The 23,472-nt window shown below is 40.8% G+C and overlaps 1 protein-coding gene across 1 annotated transcript in view; it reads right to left on the bottom strand.

Annotated features, from left to right (window-relative positions):
- The window catches only part of GPR158 (G protein-coupled receptor 158), a 1,449,349-nt gene that overhangs the window by 195,190 nt on the left and 1,230,687 nt on the right, over nt 1-23,472 (bottom strand). Inside the window, exon 7 of the mRNA XM_069211362.1 lies at nt 21,329-21,567. Within this exon, the coding sequence (XP_069067463.1) occupies nt 21,329-21,567 (239 nt within the window). The remainder of the gene's footprint in view (nt 1-21,328; nt 21,568-23,472) is intronic.

A 23,472-nucleotide genomic window follows, 5' to 3' on the forward strand; every position in this document is an offset into this window, starting at 1 on the left:
ATCAACAGGTACACTCTTTGTAATCCAGGTCAGTCATAACCATGCGATCTGTCATTTGGTATTAATTGACATTTGCAATTGACTATACTTATTAACTTAACAGGCCTTGCTGCAACAATGTTTTACCTTTAAATTTTTACAATTATAGTCTCTTTTTGCCTCCGGTAATATGTAACCAATAAGTAAGTTATTCTGTGTACGACAGCTACTCGAGCAACTTCAGAACTATATTGTCTGTCATACACTACAAAATGGCCATCACGTTTCTCCTCACTACTGTTGTTTCTTTTGCACTAGTCCTTTTTCTATTACTTCGCAAGCAGCACACTGATATATGAGTTACATGTGCATGTCGGCGTCTTGCATACTATCATTGCACAACTCGGCACCAGCACAGAAGGTGAGTCTGTAGGCACTTTTGCAATGCAGGGGTATAAGGGCTACTTTTATTTCTCCGTAACTCTAAACCACAGCAACCCTAGTGGAGTGCTTCTCTACATGTTTTGGACTCTTTTGATTATGATAAAGATCTTCTATACGTAAGTTCCTGGCTTTTCCCAATCCATTATTATTAACTTCACTCTGTTTGAGGGTGAAAGCAATTCATGTCTACCACGTAATAAGAATGAATACTTTACTGACAGTCTTGCCCATACGCCATAGCGGAAGGGCACTTTTAGTGACAATGGACCTGCACACAGTTAATCGCAACTGGCACAATTCTGTCTTTATACCTTACCATGAAATTGACATTTTCTCTCCAAGTTATTAGTCGGTTTTCCTTACACGGTTTTGACCCGCATATTCGTATACGATAGGGATCGAGTTGATACCCTTTTGGCCTGTATTTGGTGTAACTACTGTGTTTCCCTTCAAGTTATTTTGAGTATAGTCAAACCAACAATTAATAGTCTTGCTTTGCACAATAATTAAAATGTATTACATAACACATCTGAAGGGCACGTTAATAAACATTTGGTCCTTTTACATAGACAACCGTAACTGTTACGAAGTCTCCATTGATCTTAATTTCCACACAGACAATTCATAATAACTTTGTCTATGTGCGAACAGGCTTATCAAGACCATTTATCTTTAAATACCTGAACTCATCCAATATAAGTTATTCAGTCCGCGATAGGTAGGTTTTCTTTTCCATTATGTGTACATGGGGCGATATTTCCTATTCACCTTCACTGGCCATTACATCCATCAGTTATTTGGTAGCAATTATTTCTGCAGTAGTGGTGAACTTCAATCCATCACTTGTTTTGGTGCGAATAACTCCACATTAAAATTAGTACAATCTTCTAAATTTAATACAATTTCATCACCTCTATTAACTACACTTATGGGCATCACTAACCTTTCACCCGTAATTTAAAAATGTCAACTATCAACATTCACCATTATAGAATATCTTCGAAGTTTTTATGCAATACCGTACCTTTCCATTCACTTGACTAAATGGAGTGTTTTCCATCTTATAAAAGACCCTGTCCAGGGCAGATGGACAACATATAACAATTTGTTTGCCTTCTCCTCTTAAGGGTCAACATTTTCTAAAATATATCCTCTATTAGATTGGACTCCATTATCAATCGTACAAGGTAAGTCTCTTTTTTCTGCATGACTTAGTCACCATGAATAATTTTCCTACTGTCAAGTGGGCCTTTTCTAGGATACTAGTAGATATATCACTTTTTTTCGGACTGTCCTAACAATGAATGACAACTGATAATTCACTAAGATTGGGATGCCAGGTATGGCACACACCTACACACGATTCAAAGGCTCTTGTTCAATCTTTTCTTCTTTGATCCCACCTCTTTGTTTTCGACCTCCTCACCTATGGCAGGAGTGTTTTCTTTGCCCTAACATCACGTACACACTTGTATATACACAGTTTCCTTTGCGGGCACATAACTTTCTTGTGTTTTCTAATAATTAGTGAATTATGTTTGAAGAAAAGCTTACTAAACAGGAATCCCTGTTAGTGCCATTACATCTGATTACGTATATCGTCTTTTCTCTTAAAAAAACCTTTACAGCCTTGAAAAAGTCTAGATAATGAAACACGTGCCGGCTGTTTTATTTGGATATGTCACAATTTGGAAAGAATAAATCTACTATTCTCTCAAGACGTGATCAAGACTCTTATTGCTGTAACTGTATGCTTTTATTTGGCTTGTTGGACTGCTCTGGTGTGCCCTGGCAACTCCTGTCATTTACCAAGGCAATACTCATGAAGGTAATATAACTTGGAATGAAAAACAATTGTATGTGCAGCATCCCAAAATTAGTTTTCGAGATTTCGTGACCATGTCTACCATAAGTACATAACCTTTTATTCAAAAGTAACCTGGGCATTGTGGTGCATATGCTTGTAGTCACACCAGGTCTTTCTAAAATGAAATTGCCCCGAAGATGCAGCTCAGTTACTTTTAAATGAGATGGTGAATCATTGGAGCATGTAAAACTGTATGCCCTACAGCACTATAAACCATAGGTATCATGAACTAATAAGCTATCCCAGACAGGTAACAAAATAACCAGCTTTTTAAGTTACTATGAAATGTTCTCTTGTTGTTATTTTTCCTGATCATCTAAGGGAGGGAATTCCATGGTTTGCCACCTTCAGGGTGTAGCAGATGTCGCTCCTGCCCACTGTGTACATCTGTGGGACACTCAACAGATCCTTCTCACTTGACCGCAGGGATTGTCTCAACATACTGTGCAATTCCATCTCTGCTCTCCGAAAAACGGAACAGAAACACTTCTTAGCAGATGTTGCATTTAATGTAGAGATGATTGTTTTGTGATGCAGCACTTAAGAATGTTACATGTTATATGCCTAGCTCCCAGTGCCTTTTGGCACCCTATTCAAGTAGAGCAAAAAGATGAAGCTCATGAGGTTTTGAGTTTCATTAATTACTAATCCCCCTTTTCCTCCTGCCCTCGAGAGAGTATTCATCATGTGCTACAGGGTGACCAACACTTGTCATGGTAACTATTACATATAGTGCTTATTTGCACACATGCATAAATAGCATGTTTTTATTAAACCTGAGGTAGTTCACAAGCTCAACTTAAATTCCAGAGCTACCCTATACCACTAAGGTTGTGTGATCCTTGTATTTCTAAGACATGAAATTAAAATTCTCTATTGTTGTTTCACCTCAATTTTAATTAATCATAATGAAGGTTGGTATCAAAAGTTAATCCGTGCTAAATTTATTCAAATATTTTCAGGCACATCTTAAGGATTCTGGGGGCCCTGAGCCAAAAGTATTTTGGGGGCTCTATTGGGAACAGCTTTGAATTTATGATTCCGTTTCAGCTCTTTCATGCCCTCTTTGGACAGGTCATTTACAGTGTACAGGCACACTCTTCCAAATTCTAAATGTGTTTACATCTAATATTTGGGGATACGGACGTGTGTTTCAAATATTGTATCACAGCAGCAACTCACTAATATTACTGTAAATAATCTCTGTGACACTCTCCCATTTCTCATATGTGGGGTTCTGTTTTGATCTAAAAGTAACTTTTTTAAATGGATGTTGCATGAAACAAACACAATATTTCTCTGCAAAGTGTCTATAATAGACTCTCACACATCACCTACAGTCAAAATAAATGACAGGAAAACGGTATGTAAAACAATCTGTTTAAGAGGTATTCGGGGTCATCAGGGCAAGATCCTGAGGATTAGAGCAGGCTCTATCAGGGGCCCCCTGAGTGATTAGGACCCTGGGCTATGGCCCACTTTGACCATGCCTTAAAATGTTATGAATATTTTATAAATGTTGACCCTTGTTTGGTATTATTTAAATGTATGGAGTTATCTTAAAATAAAACTGGCATTGATGTAGTGACATTCTCAGTTTCAAGAAAGAAAGTTCTTCCTTAGTCATGTTTTTCATCAAAGGGAATCAATTGTTGGTCTCTAATGGTTTTCACTCTCTACGGCTACCCTGCTACTTGCAAAGTTGTGAACTGCTTTATAATGGTTGCAATTTATCAAATCTGAAAAAATGAACTCTTAAATGAAAGTAAGCCTGTCTCATTTTTAAGCCATCCATGATATTTCGGAAGTCTGTCGTTCATCCCTATCTATGACATGATATCCGGTGCTCTATATCACGCAAAATCTTCCAGTGAGTTTGCTCAGACCCCATACAACCTAATTTCTATGGGCATCTGATGTATGCTCTAAGTGGTTTTATACTATCTCATGAGTAGTATACATTTGCCTTATCCATGACCCCTTCTGCTTGTTTATTGATTGGGAGCTCAGATCTCTACACTTTGGTGTTGTCCTCATGTCGCTTCCCGCAATTTTCTTAAAATTAAGTTTCATATATTTTTTGTGCATCTTTTGCTACACATTTCTATAGCATCATATTGCCCCATAGCATCTCACTGGGTATTTCAAGTTTCTATTAAATCTTTTATGACTGGGACCTAAATAGTCAAGGGCACCTCCAGGATTGCCAGAACTCTGTTTTTTCATGTAAGGCTCTCATTTGAATGTGCCTTCCTCCTTTCACCATGCTCTAAGCTCAAACCAGCTGAGCCCCTTAGAGTTGGAGTCATCAGTGAAAGTGTGTTGTAGGTCAGATTGTGGTGAAGACCATTTATCATGTTTCACAGCAACATTTCTAATGAGAGGGAAGGTGTTTGCAGCTGCCCTTTTCAATTTTCTGTTGCCAGCCCACAACTGAGTTCTCGTACTAGTTAGGCAATGTTTGGGAACATAGCTAATTTATAGGTGTAGTGAAAAAAATTCCTAAATTATTGACAAAACAATATTTGCTAGTGGTAGTAAAGCCAGGAAGTAATCACGGTTAAACATTTAACTGGTTGAGCAAATGTTTAAGTTTATTGCAATTATTTGATTTGTTTTATAATCGACTAATATGCTTATTACACCATCTCCTACATATTTCAAAGTATTCCTATTGCTGGTTTGAATCCTGTTATCAGATTGTTTTTGAAAAGATATGAAGCATCACTCTGAAGAACCTGTGTTTATATAGTGCAAGATACATTAAGCACTGTAAATAACAGATGGTATTTGAACAAATCTATGATACTCAGTTTATCCACCTTGAAAGGAGAAAAAGCTGAAGTTGCCTGGCCAGATATCTAAAGGATGGGATTCAGATCCTTGTGTTTGTTAGCAGCAAATGTTTAGCCCGTTGAGCCATTCTCCCAACATAAGAAGCTGAACTTAAGGGGTTGGTTAATTTTTATATTAACATTTTTCACAAACATGCAGTGCAGGCAAGATATAAAATCCAAGGCTTGACATTTGAAACGTCAATATCTGAAAGTGTCCAACTGAGATAAAACAATGCTTTGGAGGTTAACCAAAATGATAACTATTTTAACAGTTGGAAGAAAGCAGAGGGAATCATTCGTAATGTGGGCGACTATGATTGTTCATGACTAATGGACTTTTAAGTCACATTAAAATTACCTACTAAGAGAGCAGAATGTAATCCGATTTCGGTTAAACAAGCTTCTTAAACAGGTAATGATAGTTTGCATACTTGTAGTAAGATTTAGGTTTTTCTGAATGTCACCAAAATAGGAACATTTACATTTGGAGCGACAGCTTTCTCTGTTGTCAAAGCTAAAGTGCAGAGCAGTCTTCCTCTACATTTGCATCCTGAATTTCCAATGCTGAATTCCCATAGAAAACTCGAGACCTGTATCTTCAAAGAAAAGGTTACCTCTTAAGCGCTCTATTCTTTGACTCTTACCGACTCCTTCATTCACGCTATCCTTACTGCCCCAATCTTGGTTTTATCCTATTTTTATTCCAGGTGAACTGGTTCAGCCAATAGTATAATTCAATATTGCCAAGACGCTCTATTGTAGGTTGCCTTTCACAAATAAACAAATACACATTATAGGACATCAGCACAAACATCTATGGAGTTATGATTTTGCATTTCATCTAGAAATATCACTTTTCTCAGTCAAATGTATATGAAATATTACTACTCAACAACGTTTTCCGCCATAGATCGGAGGCATGTACCATAGACAACTAAAGCTGTGACAAATTAAAAGACAAGCTTGGCAGTGCCGAACTGAAACAAATAAAAATGGCCCCACAACCAGAGACAAAATCTAGCAGGGCAAGTCGTTAGCTTTTTGTTTTTCAAATAAAGACTCCCCCTTTGGTAGTTAGCTTTTGTGAAACAAAAATGTTGCTGAGCATCCACATGAAACATGATGGCTGCTCAACAAATGAATAAGGCCTTCAGAGGAGTCCCCTTGTGGCAGCCATTATGAAGGTACAGAGACCTCCACCAGATAGATGGCGTTCTCTAAATATTAATGGACGTAATTTGCCAGGGTAGCAGGGGTTATGACCTATGTCCCTAGCAGACAGCGGCCCAGCCTCCATACCTCTACATAGCCACCTTAATTGAAAATCAGAATTAGCTTATTACTAAATCTAAATTGAGATGAAATACAGAATGTTAGTGTGAGGCATATATATAGTGCCCTGTTAGTTATAAAATGTAATAATATTTTGTGTGAGGCTATAGAGTAATATGGTGCAATACAGCAAACACAATATTTATTATGCTTTTCGGGGGTTTCAGAACAATCAGTTTCAAAGACATATATACAAATATCTAGCAGGATGCATTTGTACAGAATAGCTAATGTACATCACCACACACTTGCAAAGCAGTGCATAGGTGTGTAGTATTCAGTCATACTGACATCCCCTTACTTCCCTTGAGCCCAGTGACCAAAGTTAAGGACACCCAGTTTCTTTTTTTTTTTCAAATATATTTTTATTAACTGTTCGCTGTTTTACATATGTAGGTCTATTTGTGGCAACATCTTGTTCTTATTATACATATCAACCATGTGGGCCGTGCCCTTTTCATGCTTTACAGATACTGAGTTTCACAATCTCTTGTTCATTTTAATTACCATATAGTATTCATTAATCATTGTTTCTAGTACATTAACCGTTCCGTTTTTTGGGGGTCATTTCTTTCAGTGTCCCCTGTTACCATTTTGTTTTTTGTGACCTTATAACAGACTTAACTCAACTTCAAACTGTATGTAAACTTATTGGCTTGTGTGGGCGGATCTGTGCAGCTTCTAAAGGGAGGTTCTGCCGGGGCGTGTCTAATTGTGCGGGGATGGTCAGCCGTCCGCTCCCCCCCCTCCAGTTTCTTTTTAGTTATTGTGTCCTGTCCCGTTCTACTCTGTGTCATTGCGTGTAGTCTGGTGAGACGCATGACATTTCCCCCATTCTGGTTTCGGGGACCTTCCCCAGCAGTCACGCCTATCGGTCATATTAGCCAGTTCACCCTATCCCCTCGGGTGCTATTGGTCTCTTCGCTAGGTCGTCCCAGTTTGTCACTAGGTTCTCCCATTCCGGAGCGATGGGGGTCTGGCAAACTCCCCTGGCCTCCTCGGCTTTAAGGACCTGCAGCTCAGCCCTGGACCATCTTGTGACATCGCTTTTCCATTCAGTCAGCGATGGGTGGCTGGGGGACTTCCAGCCCTTCGTAATCAGTCTTTTATAGAGGGCCAGAGTAAGGTCCAGGAAACGACCCCTAACTTTCCCCCACTTGGCGCCGGCCCTGAGGCCCAGTAAGCACATGGTGGGGGTTGGCTGCAGCTCCGCCCCAAACAGCCCTGTAAGGACCGCCATCATCGCACCCCAACCATTCTGAAGCACCGTGCATCCCCATACCATGTGATCAAAGTCGGCCTCCCCGTCCCCACATCTGGGGCATGTCCTGGGTGTCCCCCCATATATGCGGTGCAGTCGTTGAGGAGTGAGGTATGTTCTGTGTAGGTAGTTGTATTGGATGTATCTTAGCCTCGTGTTGCGTGAGATCGTCCTGGGATAAGCTAGTGCTCCGGTCCACTCTGTCTCGGACAGGTCCCGCCCAACCGTCCTCACCCATTTTTCTCTTAGAGAATGCAGGGGGTCTATTGCAGCCTCAATTTGGGCCTGGTAAATTTTAGCAACCAAGTGAGGTCCCTCTCCTGCTGTCAAGAGGAGGTGCAACACCCCGTGGACAGCGGGTTCCACGTTAATCGTGTCCCAATGGTCCTTCAGGGTATGCACCAACTTCCTAAAGAGCAAAAATTGTCCCCGGGGTACCCCCCCCTCGGATATGTCAGTGAAGCTCCTCAACACTCCTTCCTTGAATAGCCCCCCCACTGTCACCATCCCTGCTCTCGTCCATGGTCCCAGTCGAAGCCCCCCCCGTTCCCTTACTCCCGGGTCCAGGGCGACGACCGCTAGTGGCAGAGCGGGGGAGTATGGTGGGCCCACTCCGGCCCTTTTCGTGAAGGACACCCAGTTTCTAACATCAAAAGCTCGACCAGAGATTGATATTGATTACCACTAATCCATTCTAGCACCTATTGACGCCAAAATATACCACAGGAACACAAATGAAGATTTGGTTAAAATGTACTGGCAATCAAAGCCAAACCACGACCCGGTCATCTTCTAGAACAGTGGTTCAGGACAGGGAGTCCTCTTTCTTTATTCATGAACAGTGATTAGACAACGGAATTAATTGAGGAACTTGAATGGCATCGCAGGGAAACAAAGGAAGTCCTCTTTCATTATCTAGTACGAGAAAGGAGGGGCTTTTTAAACCATGGAAAGACACGCATTCTGTTTGATGCACTTCATGCGTACTTGCGATGTTAACGGATGCAAAGTCGAGTCAATACAGAGGTGGATGCAAGCGATAATTTTATTACAAGACCGGAGGCTCATATTATGCAGTCTTTTCTTGCTTTAATTTCTAATAGCAGCCAAGTAAAAAACTACAGTTCCCAGTAAAAACAAACTACAACAATGACATCATAGATGAACAACCAGTAGGATATCGAACACCAGTATTAATACATATTGTGCTTTTAGTTTTATTGAATAGCAATGTTTAATTCCAACTAATGTGTATGCGGCTTTATACGCGCGTCTTGTGTGTTTTAGGCAGCGCGTCTTTCAACTGTCATTTTCGGCCGTTGCAGACGCGCGCGTGCACACGTGCTCATTCCTTTCATTCTTCTCATTCCTGACTAACCTGTTTGGTGTCGGAACTCGCGCTGGGGCCCGCTTTTCGAGTGCATTTTCGCTCGTCTTTCCTTGGTCGGGCCCCACATTTTGGCCACTGCTCTACCGGACGCTTCCCCACACGTTCTCCTTTCAGGACTTCGTTTTTCTTCAGTAACCGCCCCTAATTCTGGTTCCTGCCCCTTTTAGCCACCCCCTCCCTCCTCTCCTCACAGTTAAACCCTGTTTAACCAGTTTCCTCTCCATTTCAAGTTTAAATATTTTTACACAGCCTCATTTCCAATATTAATATATTTATTATTTGTGGGCACAATGGCTGAGGAAGAAGATTCCCAAGTTTTTCAAGAGAATTTGAAATCTTTTATCAAAGATTCAGTTCAGCAAGCGGTGGCTGTTTCTATGTCTGATATAACCAAAAATTTAGAAGCCTCTTTTTCTAAAATTATGTCTACTTCTAAAGTGCCTTCTAACAAAGGCAAGAAATGTGCGGCTACCCTCCCGGTGCCTTCAAAAGGCGTCTCTTCTGGTCCTTCCACCCGAGAGGTGTTTAAATCGGGTTCCTCTCTCTCCCCAGTTCACGTTACACAGTTGAGAGACACTGATGATGACGATGATGACTCTCCTAGTCATACTGATGATATGGACGGATCTTCGGATCCATTTTCATGTGGGCCTCTGGAGAAAAGGCGTACAATTTCTCCTGGTGACGGTGGTGACGTTCACCCTGTGTCTCATATTTTGGTGGACCATGCTGGCGAACCCTTATTTGACCCTTCCCTCATGGTTCATCCAAATTCAAAAGAGTGGTACCCATCTGATCACGTTGCTGACTATGTCTCATTCTTTTTACGCCACCCTCTCGATAAAGCTACCCGCAATAAGCTTAAATCTGAATGTCCTCGCCCCTCGTTACCGGATAACATCACTTCTACCCCGGTGATTGACCCCAATATGCTCATGTTCTTTACAAAATTTGGCAAAGACCCCAAGAAAGGTGTTGATAGAGCTTGGTCAGGGTGTCAGGACAAGCTCCTAGATTTGGTGGGCCCTCTCACCAGAATTTTTGATTTGGCAGAGGAGGCCAAAATGGATAACAGTCCAATAGACCCTGAAATTCTCTCGAACTGGGCGCAACGCGCTATTTGCATGTTGGGCAATGCCAATACTCAACTATCCATTCAAAGGAGGAAAAGTCTCCTGTTGAAAATCGATCCCAAACTGGCTTCTTTAGCCTCCAAGGATGATGGTCCGTCAGCTAAGGGCCAATTATTTGGGGATTCTTTTATCAAAGAACTTGGCAAATATGTGTCCACCTTTGCCTCCCTGGACAAGGCCCAACTTTCTATGAAAAAGATCTTCTCTTCTCGGGTTTTTGCCAGGGCCGGCACAGGCAGGAGTCGCTTTGCCGGCCGCTCCATCAGAGGCCAATATACCAACAGAGACTCCTACAATCAACAATCCCAGCTTGAGACCTACACAGGATACAAGCCAAGGTTCTACCCCCCTCGCTCAAGAGGCTATCGTCACAGGGGTTACGCCAACAAGGGAGACCAAACCTCCGGTAAGTGTTTCCAGTTCTGGCCTTCCTCCGGTAGGAGGCAGACTGGCTCTGTTTCTAAATTCATGTCTTTCTCTCACTTCAGATCCCTGGATAATTCAATCCATTCAAGGTTACCTATTAGAGTTTTACCAAACCCCAATTCAATCCCGTTTTCCTCTTCCCCTTGTTTTTTCCCAAGATCAAACCGAGCTTCTGCACAACAAAATCCAGTCTCTCCTTACCAAGCATGCTATAGAACCCGTCCTGTTCGACCCTTCGGGTTTCCTCAGAACCATCTTTGTCGTCCAGAAGAAAAATCACAAATTTCGGTTAGTTTTAAACCTAAAGGCTTTCAACAATTTCGTCATTTACAGGCACTTCAAGATGGAAACTATTCTCCATCTAAGAGACATTCTGCTTCAGAACGATTGGTTGGTCAGATTATACCTTCAGGATGCTTACCTCACAGTGCCTATTCATCACTCACACAGGAAATTCCTTCACTTCCAGTGGCAAGAATCCTTTTATCAATTCAGAGTTCTTCCTTTCGGTCTTTCTTCCGCTCCTTGGTGCTTCACCAAAATTCTCAAACCCGTCGCGGCCTTTCTCTGCGCTCACGGTGTTCGTCTAATCCTTTATTTAGACAACTTTCTTTTGATGGCACAAGACGAACGTCTTCTTCTAGACCATCTTCAGCTTTGTCAGAACCTTCTTCTCAGCTTGGGCTTCCTCATCAACTTTCAGAAGTCGGTTCTGATTCCAACTCAGAGGTTGGAATTTCTCGGATTCCTCAGAGACACTACTCAGTCGGTGCTTCAGCTTCCTCAACACAAGGTATCCTTAATCAAAAAGGAGATTCATCAATCCTTATCCCTTCCTCACATCTCCCTCAGGACTCTGGCACGTCTGGTAGGACTTCTAGCTTCCTCTATCCAAGCCATCTTCCCAGGTCCTTTACATTATCGCGCCCTTCAACGGTTTAAGATCCGCCATCTTCACAAGGGCCTCGCTTATTTGGATCCCTTGGTCCTAGATGCCGAATCCAAGGAAGAACTTCTATGGTGGTTGACACATCTAGACGCCTGGAATGGCAGAACTATCTTCTCTGCCGCCCCAGATCTTGTATTAGAATCCGATGCAAGTCGGACCGGTTGGGGCGCAAGATGTGGTCAGTTCTCGACTAAAGGCGCATGGTCTCTGAAGGAGTCCTTCTTGCACATAAACAGTTTAGAGATGCTTGCAGGTTCCTTTGCCATCCGCACTTTTGCAAAAGACAGAGTAAGTTGCACCATCCTTCTAAGGATGGACAATTTGTCCGCGGTCAGGTACATCAACCACCTAGGCGGTACCAAATCCAAGATTCTCTCCACTCTAGCGAAACATCTTTGGGAGTATTGTCTTCCTCGTCGAATCTCAGTCAAGGCGGTGTATCTGCCAGGCAGGCTGAATACGGTGGCGGACTGGTATTCCAGACATCTTCACGATTCCAGCGATTGGCAATTGCACCCTTCAGTATTCAATCATCTTACTTCTATCTTTGGCGAAATGTCCATAGATCTTTTTGCTTCTCGCCTCAACTCCCACCTTCCTTCCTATTTCAGTTGGAGGCCAGATCCACAGGCTCTTGCCACAGATGCTTTCCTTCAGACTTGGCCGTCATCCCTTCTTTATGCTTTTCCTCACTTCCTGCTCATTCCTCGAGTCCTTGCACAAGCACGCAGACAACGGTCCTCTCTAGTTCTCATAACTCCTTTCTGGCAGGCTCAACCTTGGTATCCAACTCTATTGGAGTTGGCAATCGATCAACCCGTTTGGCTTCCTCACTTTCCCAACCTCCTCTTAGATCCCCATGGCCAACAACATCATTTGATTCTCAGCAATTCATTGTTCCTCATAGCTTGGAGGATTTCGGGTCATCCTGGAGAACCCCAGGAATTTCGGAAGATGCTGCTAAACTCATCCAGCAGGCCAGAGCCCCTGGTACCTCCAAAGCATACAAGTCCGCATGGGCCCTTTGGAGTAGCTGGTGTATGGACAGGAATTCAGATCCCTTTTCAGCCGATGTAGTGCTGGTTGTAAATTTCCTTGCTTCCTTAGCCTCCCAAGGTAAGGCCTATCGCACTATTAATATTTACAGATCTGCCATCTCTGCTGAACATCAAAGAATCAATGGCAGACCAATCGGTGAACATCCTCTCATCTGCCAATTATTAAAGGGAGTAAGATATGTTTTTCCGCCATCTCCTAAGTATAATGTCATGTGGGACATTAATTTGGTATTACGATTTCTTACCACTTGGCCAGATAATGATTTACTCTCTCTCAAACAGCTTTCTGCTAAGTTGACCATGCTTTTGTGTCTAGTCTCTATCAAATGTGTTTCAGATGTTAAGGCATTAGATGTTACTTCCTTTTTCTTCTCCCCCCTTGGTGTTTCTTTTCAGATCAAGAGACGTACTAAAAGTAATTTAGCTTGTGTCAATTACCCATTTATTCCCTCTCAACCCAAGTTGTGTGTTGGAAATTGTTTGAAAACTTATGTGACTCGTACTGCAGATTTGAGATCGTCCTCTGCCTCCCAATTACTTATTTCCTTTCAGAAGCCCCATAACCCTGTTTCTTCCCCTTCTCTAGCTCGTTGGGTTAAATGGATCATGTCCCTAGCTGGCATTGATGTAGGATCTTTCGGTGCCCATTCTGCTAGAGGGGCTATGGCCTCTCGCGCTTTCTGGGCAGAATCCGCTTTACAGGATATTCTCAAGTTTGCAGATTGGTCTAATGAAAGTACTTTCAGAACTTTTTATTGTAAGCCAATTTCTCATGTTTCAGATTCAGTGATTGCTATGCTTTGAACATGCATAATATGAGCCTCCGGTCTTGTAATAAAATTGAGATTTTCCTAGCCTTGGTGTCTGAAAGGCTAGATTTTATTAAAGACACAGAGGCGAGTATTATCCTGCCACTGTTTCTAACCCACCCTGTATCTTTATTTTAGTGCCACCTCCCTCGTCCAGCGTTGGCTCGTCATGATTCTCATGGGCAACTCCTACCGACATTGGATTCGACCATCAGCGTCCACTCTTTCCAGGCTTCACTCCGCACTCGCCATGTTCGGGATTGTTTCATGGACATTGTGACATTGGTTTCTATTTTTTATGTCATTTTATTTGTTACTTCTCCTCTTTAGTTTTGCATCAAGAAAAGAGGACTTGTTGCTCGCAGTTAAGATATTAATACTGGTGTTCGATATCCTATTGGTTGTTCATCTATGATGTCATTGTTGTAGTTTGTTTTTACTTTTGAACTGTAGTTTTTTACTTGGCTGCTATTAGAAATTAAAGCAAGAAAAGACTGCATAATACTCGCCTCCGTGTCTTTAATAAAATCTAGCCTTTCAGACACCAAGGCTAGGAAAATCTCAATTTAGAGCTTCCTGCAAGGGTCGCTGGGCATTTATATGAACACGTACTGAGGTTTCTTTAATTCATTTTACAGATACGCTCGTAAATAGCATCCGGTTTCACAATAATAATTTTCAGAAAAATAACTATTAAGGAGGTGAGCAAGTGAAGAAAAGATAAGATAATATATAGTATAATTACAATTTCATTAGGGATAATAATCCATTATTATTTACTACGATATAGGAACTCATAGGAACAAGTCTTGTTGGAACTGACTTTAAGAGAGGATTCAGGACAGCTATACTAGCAAGTATATTTAATGAGAGCATCGATAATGGGTATACTAAATATGATGGGATAAGGGACTTCACTTGTGTGTGCATGTTTGGAACACATATAACGTTGCCATGCCACTAAGGAAATGGATATGTTGTGATATATTTGGGTATGTACTGACACTTGTATAGATTACTTCTATTTTATGTTGATTTCCACCTGGTACTAATTAAGTGAAACATGTGCACTATTTATAAGGTTCACAAATATGTATCTGCATGGAATAGAAATTTAGGGATAAAACATATAAAAAATTTAGAGGTAAAATAGTCATTACTGTATATATTATTCACAGCCTTAAGAAGCCCTGAGGAAGTTAAGAGAGATATAACCCACATGAAAAACGTGTTGGCTTGGTTGGAGCAGAATGTTAAGAAATAATGAAGAAGAATACTTTGGAAACTCATCTTGGAACTTGTATGTGTTGTTATACATTATATTGAACAACAAGAGTGCTTTCAGTTGTTTCATATATTGGGACCAATCCAAAGGATTGTCCATGCACAAAGTGTTGTAGGGGAGGTACCTTGTATTAGCACCGTTCAGTTATTTGAGATAGATAGTTGCGGTGAGCGCTTAATACCACCCCTTCTTAGTAGTTAAACGAGTGGTTCTTATACTTTTGACTTCTGTGAACCCCCGCTTAAACATTACTGGAACCCGGAGACCACCACTGAATCATTATTGAAATTTGAGAACCCCCATTGATTCATTACTGGAAAGCGAGGAACCTGGCCTAAGCATTTTCGAAAATCTGATTGTCAAAACAATACACAAAAAATACTGAAAGAAGAATTCTTCAAACAAATACACAAAAAATTTAATTTTTATTTAAGCCACAAACAAATTAAAAAAATAATAATAATAATTTCAAAGGAAAGATTAGAGTGTTTCTAAATTCAATTGAGCCACTCACCTGTTTGATGAAGATACCAACCTAAATTTTTGCCTCCAATTACAAGTTCCTTCACATTGACAGAATGTAATAAAAATGTAAATTTGATATTTTGCTTCTTTTTTTAGGTACACCTTAATAATCTGTTAATATTATTTAATTTTCTAAGCAGTTGCAGACCCCATGAGTAGGCTTTGCGAACCACCCAGGGTCCCCGGACCTCAGGTTAAAAACCTCTGTTCTAGACCAAATACTAATGTCTGATCAATACTTTTGTTAGACTGATTCAAAATTAGGTAAGTATATTTTTATTAACCTTATCCTAGAGTTTCTCTTTAGCAAAATTGATTGATGTTCTACATTTCTTAATCCCAACAGCTTTTACATGTTTGACTGAGCTAATACATTTTATGAATAAGGTAGTAGGGCACTTTTACACCTCAGTGTACTTTTTCACGTTCTGATTTTACGTAGCTGTGTATGAACCTGAATATTCAAAATACAGAAGCGTCACGCCATCATTTCACAGCATTTGAATGACCCACAAGTGTTATTGCATCAAGATGTCACCTGAAATTACATATTCAGCTTATGGGATGCTAAAATTGTAATTAATTCGATGTAAAAACATACCCACAACAGGAAATTAAAGCAGTGCTCAACTATTCATCATGCGCCACAAGTTTTGCTCTTCATAAATTGTGTGGGAATAGGTCTCTTAGCAAATAGAATTGATGCTATGCCAATGAAAATAATTTTACATCTCTCCGATCAACACTGATGATACTGCAACCCTGAATAAGAATTCTGACTTTAAGCTGTCAGCAGTCTATTGTAGATCCACAAAGCAATAAAGCACTTTTCTTTTTAATATAAACTCATTTTGAGAGAAGGTCTTCAATATCAACACAGTTTAAGTTGAACCTTGTATGAAAAATAGACCAAGGGACATGCTACTTTACATGGACAGGTGGTGGGTTACATCAATGATAAGTTTTATATATTTTGTACCAACGTAGTGACAACCAACATACTGACTAAGTAAGCACATGTAGGTAGGTATATCTTTACTATACTTAACTCCATGATATACATATATTAAAGTATTATATATGGATTTCTAAATAGTAAATCTGTTCTATATACCTGCCTCCACAATATTTTTCACTGCTGAAATCTTTGAAAACAATATAATTGTGACACAGTATTTATATAGTCACTATTGTGAAATACATCCGGACAAGTATGACAGTGGAGAAAGGCACAGATGGTTGCCCTACACCCAGTATTCATCACCTTGGGAATAACATGTGCAGTGTTTCCCAAACTGTGGGTTCGATCATTTGTGTAGCCACAATTTTTGGTGGGTTGGGAAAGTCTGGTAAATAGAAAAGAATGCCTTTAAATTCTGTGTTTAACTTTTCTCATTTGCTAATGGCTTCAATGACCGAGGTCAAATGTCAGACTAGGGCCCCGATTAAGAGTCTGGAGGTCACTAGATTGCCAGACTCGCAGTGGTGGTCTGAGCGCCATATTAAGACCACGGCGGTCATGCCGTGGTGACCTGCCAGCACCACCAGGATCAGAGATCCTGGTGGTTGCAGCGGTCCTAATCCACCAGCGCAGCCCTGCAAGCAGGGGATTACAACCTCGTTCTCTGCCAGCGATTTAATTGCGGTAGCACTTCCATGAAAAGGCAGGCAGAGAATGGATGCACGGGGTCTCAGGGGAGCCCCTGCACGGCACATGCGCTTGGCATGAGCAGTGCAGAGGTCCCCCTGGCCAGCACATTGCGAAGATGTTGGTGCACCCTGCAACCTACAGCTTTGCCGCCGGCTCGATTATGAGCCGGAGACAATGCTGTAGGTGTTTCTCGCTAGGCCAGCGGGAAGCTCTTAATGGGCCCGGCAGGGCAGTAGCCACTATTGTGGCAACCTCCCAGTTGGAAGTTTAGCGGACGGTTGAAACCGTCCGCCAAACTCGTAATGAGGTCTGATGTCTTTTGACAAATTGATGGTTTTTCTTTTAACATGGGATTGGTGTTTGCTTTTCTTTATCAGACTGCAAGATGAGAGTAGTTTTTTAAATTAATTAAGTGCCAGTCGTGCTGGAGTACACACAACCAAACTGGAAATGAACTGTATGCAGTTAGAAAAAGCTAAATTGAAGCACATTTTTTTATAATTCTGAAGTGTGCTGAAAACAGAGATTTTAATAGCATCAAAACAAATCAAGACACTTAACTCGGTGAAGCACAAATTAAAAATATTGTAGAAACCCGACTTTTACAGATTATCATTTGAGTGTTACATAGTTTTATCAGAAAACAGTATTTCTGTGTAAAGTTAGAGGTCATTTCACTGGAAAATGTGCCGTGTGTAAATGCAATGCTATAGTTAAATTTAAAAAATCGCTCCGCCTCATGTCAATTAAACGTAGGTGGGTCACGAAAGTTTGCTGCTCTAAAAACTGGGTTGTGGTTCTCAAACGTTTGTGAAACACTGTTTTAGAGTAATAGTGTCTTATACTGAAACAAAGTTACACACTGTATTAGTATGTGACAGTGCAGCAAAAAGCCATGTTCTTTCTCACAAAGTTGCAGTCTCTGCTATCGCTCTGATTGTCTGGGGGACCCAGCATGATCCAAGAAAGGAGTTTGGATCAGTTGACATCACAAAACCACAGAAATCTACAGTCTATAACTGAGAGCACTTTAATAAAGACACTCAGTCGACCCTCGATGTGTGCACCAGATGAAAAGTTAAGAATTGCCTCTTCAGTTAGCACTGCCTCTCTTGATTTAAAGAAAATCACTGGCCTGCCTTTCAGTGGGAACCAGCCATTGAAATGGTGCAATATACGACCTTCGAACCCCACACCCATTCATGGAGGTGGCAGCTTATCATCAACCTTAAACAATAAGGAGACATGAATCGTTTTGATGTTGCAGAATTTTCAGTAACTTGGAGGTTTGTAACCTTTTTACTAGATTCTTAGCCATGTGGGTTCAAATCCGCTGACCTAGGACGCTGAACTATCACAGAGCACAGAAGTATTATACAACTTGATAGATTCAACTTCATTTATTCTGTTTGATACCCCTCCCCTCTGACTGGCAGTCATAATCACAGCTAAACCTGAAAGTTTACAAAGTCAGCTGTGGACACCCAGAACTTTTCATTAGGCTAACATTCTATAATAGCCCATGTTAGTTCATTTGCAGCACCTTTCCACACCAGTGATGTCTTCCTGTTTGGAGTGATAGGTTTTCCTCAAAAGGTGCTATGATCAAATACTTGTTATAGTTCTTAAATGTAGCTGTCCTGCTATCCAACCTGTGTATGTATGTATGTATACATTGTTGTAGAGCACAAACCTAGCTTGTCAACAGCAAGGCACTGTATAAGGACAGACAATTGGGTATCTCTTACAAAGAGGTAAAGTATTTGTGAGAAATGATTCCTAATTTGTTAAGATGATGTGTTACCCAAAGAGGTTTTGATGAATTTGGTTTGCCAGTGGACTCAGGTGTGAGCCCTGGTCAAGCAGCCCACAATCCTTGTCAGAGTAAGGCACAAGCAAACCCCAAATTAACTGGTGCCCAACCCCCTGCCAGCTTGGCACACAGCAGTCAGGTTTAACTTAGGTGCAATTTCTAAAGTATTTGTACAACACTTCAAACAGTAAAACAGAGAAGACATCACACAAAAAGGATCCCACATCAAGTTAGGAAAATATAGCAAAATGTAATAAAATAAAACAAGACCAAAATGACAAAAAAAATCAGTAGAACTGGAGTTATATGTTTTAAAAAATTAAGTGAAAAATAGTGGCTAGAAGCATAAAGCTCCAATAGCAGCTATCTGGCTGTGCTGGACAAGGTCAAAGTCAAAAATTCAGGCGAAGCATGATGGAGCAAAGGTTGGTATAGCCCCAGATAAATCATGCTGAAGGTTTACCTTCTCAAGGTTTATAGCCCCATGTTAGTCATGCTGAAGGTTTACCTTCTCAAGGTTTGTGCCAAGAGTCCCGTTTGTGATGGAGAGGGTAGCGTGGTGCAAGCAGAGCTTCCCAGGCGCTTCTCAGCGTGGCACGAAGAGAAGGCCAGGTGTTGTGGATGGGCAGGCTGGAGCTTCACCTGGCAGTCCCCCCACAAGCAGTTGATAATGCTGTACGAAGCGACGGGCTATCAGCGGCTCGTGCTGATTTTCGATCCGAGTGGTGTGGTCTCAGTGCAAATGGGCCTGTTTGAGGTTGCAAACAGACCAAATGCTTGATTTAAAAGCCTGTGAGCCACACACCAATGATCCAGGGCCTGATCAATGACCAGTATAATGCTGAGTTGAGCATAAATAATTCCTCTGGGAACATATTCTTTCTGTAAATTACATTACCCAGTTCCGTAGGGGAAGACTAGGTTGCCCTGTCGTATGAAGAAACACTTTCCAAAAGTGGCATTTTTAGAATTGTAATTTGAAAATCTGACTTAACCATGAGTTAGGATTCTACATTAGGATTCCACAGAAAGCACATACTGGTTACCCTTTCTCATCTGGAAATTACATCTATAAAATGTATTAAGCTAATTCTAATATTATTCTATGTCTCGAGGGTGGACTTATTTTGCATTGGGTGTCAGCCAGTTGGCGAAACCATTCCAGTTACTTTCATGGAAGGAGGATTGACTTTGTGATTGTGTTGCTACTGGTCAACAGCTGGAATGTTACCTTGTTCACACCAAGTAACTGAAAAACTCATTCTTTTTTAATGCTCCATTATCTGTACACCTGTTTTTTTTATTTTTATTTTTATTGAATTTTTATCAGGATCCAACAAGATAACAGAAAAAAAAAACATTGCAATTCCATACTTTGTCTTAAATAACTTCCCCAATGGTTCCCAGAAAGAAAGCTGTAGAAAGATATAATGAGACTACGTAGCTACGCAAATTCATTTAATAGGTGATTTAACCTAGAGCAGATTTACACATGATTGTCTAAAAAGAATTCGGCCCAGATCAGGGAAAACTTTTTACCACTTCCTATTCTCCTAACATATCTCATTTCCTGATTTCTGACTTGCATCATTTTGCTCAGCCATTCTTGAGGGGTAGGAGATAACTCAGATCGCCAGTTTCTTAACAGGAGAGATCTGGCAACCACAGTGGCGATAAAAACGAGTTTCTCCCACCTGGATGGGAGCCTTGCCTCGGGTTCGAAGCCCAAGCACATCAACCGAATACTGGGAGTTATAATAACCTGAGCCATAGTTGTTAGCATCTTGAATATTTCATCCCAGTATTCCTGTATACATCTACATGTCCCAATCACGTATCCAACCCGCCACCTCTACTGCCTTACAGCAGAAACAGAGATCAGGACAGCTGGGCACCACACGGGATAAGGCTTGCGGGGTATCTGTACACCTGTTTAACCGGTCAGTAAATTGTCTTCTAATAGTCGGTGTGTCTAATAGCTCAGCACTACCCAATGTAATGATCTTCACCAATTCCTCCATGAACACACTACAACACACTGATTTGGAGAAACAACACTTTTTTCAATGTCTTTTTCAAAGCTAAAGCTAAGCTATAGCTTTGATCAGACATTGAACTTCCTGAGTAAAATTAATTGTGTCATACAGCATCTGAGTTCCAAACCCATTACCACTGGCGTGATTAAGGTTTAGTGATCTATTCCCCATACTTTGTGGGGTCAACGGTGCAAAGGAAATACTCACTCTATCCATCATGACTGCAATAGTTCCTGAGAGTCTGTGCCACCATTGGTAAAGGGTACTATGCTACAACTTAAAAATCCTTCAGAACCAGAAATATCTCTCATTCTAGTAAATGTACTGAAATTGGGCCTCTACATGTCATTCAACATGATTCTGAGTAATTCACATTTTAAACAAAATATGTTTTATTTGTCATTTGACTGTCATGATAATCTAAACCAATTGACTTACCAAGTATTTTGTCCTGCATATCAAAAGTTACTATCAAAGAAATATAATGCAATTATTACCACAAATAAGTGCTTGGCAATTTTTAAACTACATACCAATAGCCATCATGTAATCCCAACGGTCTATGAGACACATGTTAAAGTGCAGGTGGTCTGATGTCTGCCCTTGCACAATCAGTGAGATGTTTCTTTCCATGTTCTGGCAGACAGCAGACGTCCAGGCAGTCAAAAACCAGAGGACAATGAGAAGAATAACAGCCAGCATCCACATCACTCGGCCGCTTGTCATGTAAGGGATGCGTTGAGCAGTCCTTGACAGGAATACCTTTAGCACTCTGAAATATAAAATAGAGGGTAGTAGTAAAGATGTGACCCAGTGCTAAACAAAATGCTGGTTAAACAATTAATGAATTGACAAATTACTGACTTCTTCCATAGGTGACATTCTCAAATATTTTACTTTTATTTTAGATCTAGAAAAGCTCTGGGCCTTACTTAGAGTTCTGGATTATTCCATCAGAAGCACTGCAAATATCACATATGCCACATTGCAAGTGCATGGACAGCCTATGGCAGTGCTTCTCAAACTTTTTAGACCCATGACCCAATTTTTAGAATGGCAAATCTTTGGGACCCACCTAGCTTTAATGGACATGAGGCAGGTAATTTTTTATGTAACAAAAATATTATGTGGTAGTGCACTGTCATTTGCAGGAAGCACATTTTCCATTTAAATGGCCATTAAATTTGCACAGACATACAGCTTTACTGATAAAACTACATAGCACACGAATCATAATATGTGAAAACCAGGTTTCAGTGAATATTTATCATTTGTGCATCACCAAGCAAAGTGTCTTGATTTATTATGATCGTATTTACATTTTGTTGTGTGTTACAAAAAATGACACCTGAACGCCTTTACTTTCACACTTCTTCGACCCCAGAAAAAAGTGTCACATAATTAACTTTACTTTTCTCTGCAAAGTGAGAGGAGTTTTCAAGTACCAATCCCCTTGTTAAAAAATAAGCAGCAATTTGCCAGACGACAGTGCCTGACGTTTGACCTCTGCCTTTGAAGTGCAGAAAATGTGACAAGATAGATACAGAAATTAAAGGCATCTTAAGTCATAGCTTTGACTTTTCCGACCCACCAAATATCAGCTCATGACTCACAACCCGCAGTGTTGGAAATTCTGGGCTATTGCATTTGTTATGCAGTGAATGAGTATGCCCCATATTTTGATGGAGTGTTCTGTTCAGAGATAATTAAGGCCCTCTGTTTAGAATAAAACAGACTTCAACAATCATTCGATTTTTATAGTGCTCTTCTGAGGCAATGGCCAGTTTAAAGAAGGTCTAATTCAACCAATACACGAAACCTAAAACCAGGCAAAAAAATAATTTGAGTGCAATTTCGGGAAACAAGAGTAGCACAAAATGTTTTCTGTCGGGTTATGTGCTTGTGCAAATTACTCCAGGTATATTCTTAATCAGTCAATCAGAGATTTGTAGAGCTCAGGTAATCACCCATAGGGTCTCAAGGCGCTGTTTATGGGCATACTGCTCAGTCGAAGAGCCATGTCTTGAGGTCCTTCCTGAACTGCTTCAGTGGTGCAGTCTGCCTGAGCTTGAGAGTTAGTGTGTTCCATGTCCTGGCTGCTAGGTAGGAGAAGGATCATTCTTCTGCTATGCTTTTCCAGATCTTGAAGATGGCTGCAAGGGCGAGCTGGGAAGAACAGAGATGCCTGTTGAGTACGTAGAAGGTGAGGCAGTGGTTGAGGTATGCCAGACCTATGTTGATCTGCAGGAAGGTATGGAGCAAAAATGATAATACTGGCATAGGCACTGAAGTAGTGGCGCGGGCGGAGGGAGGGGGAGTTTCTGCGGCACCCCCAGGGAATAACCATGCTGGAGTTCAGAAGGTGAATGAGCAATATAGAATCTTTTAAAATGATGCCTTTATCTTGTTACATTTGCTGTGTATTCAAGGCCGGTTATCACATGTAAGGCTATGACTTCTGACAAATTGCTGCCCATTCCTTTAACACAGAGATAGGGGTTACTTTGAATTTTCTGACTGCAAAGTGAGAGGATTTTGTAAAGTAAACCATGTGTCAATTTTGCTGTATACAGTGAGCGTTAAAGGAAAGGGTGTAGTTTGTTATTTTTTTGCTAACACAATAAAAATGTAAATACATTTAAATGTACTGTAAAAATATACTAGCAGTTACAAGAGC

The sequence above is a fragment of the Pleurodeles waltl genome, chromosome 10, assembly GCF_031143425.1.
Source record: "Pleurodeles waltl isolate 20211129_DDA chromosome 10, aPleWal1.hap1.20221129, whole genome shotgun sequence".
In the NCBI taxonomy this organism is placed as follows: Eukaryota; Metazoa; Chordata; class Amphibia; order Caudata; family Salamandridae; genus Pleurodeles; species Pleurodeles waltl.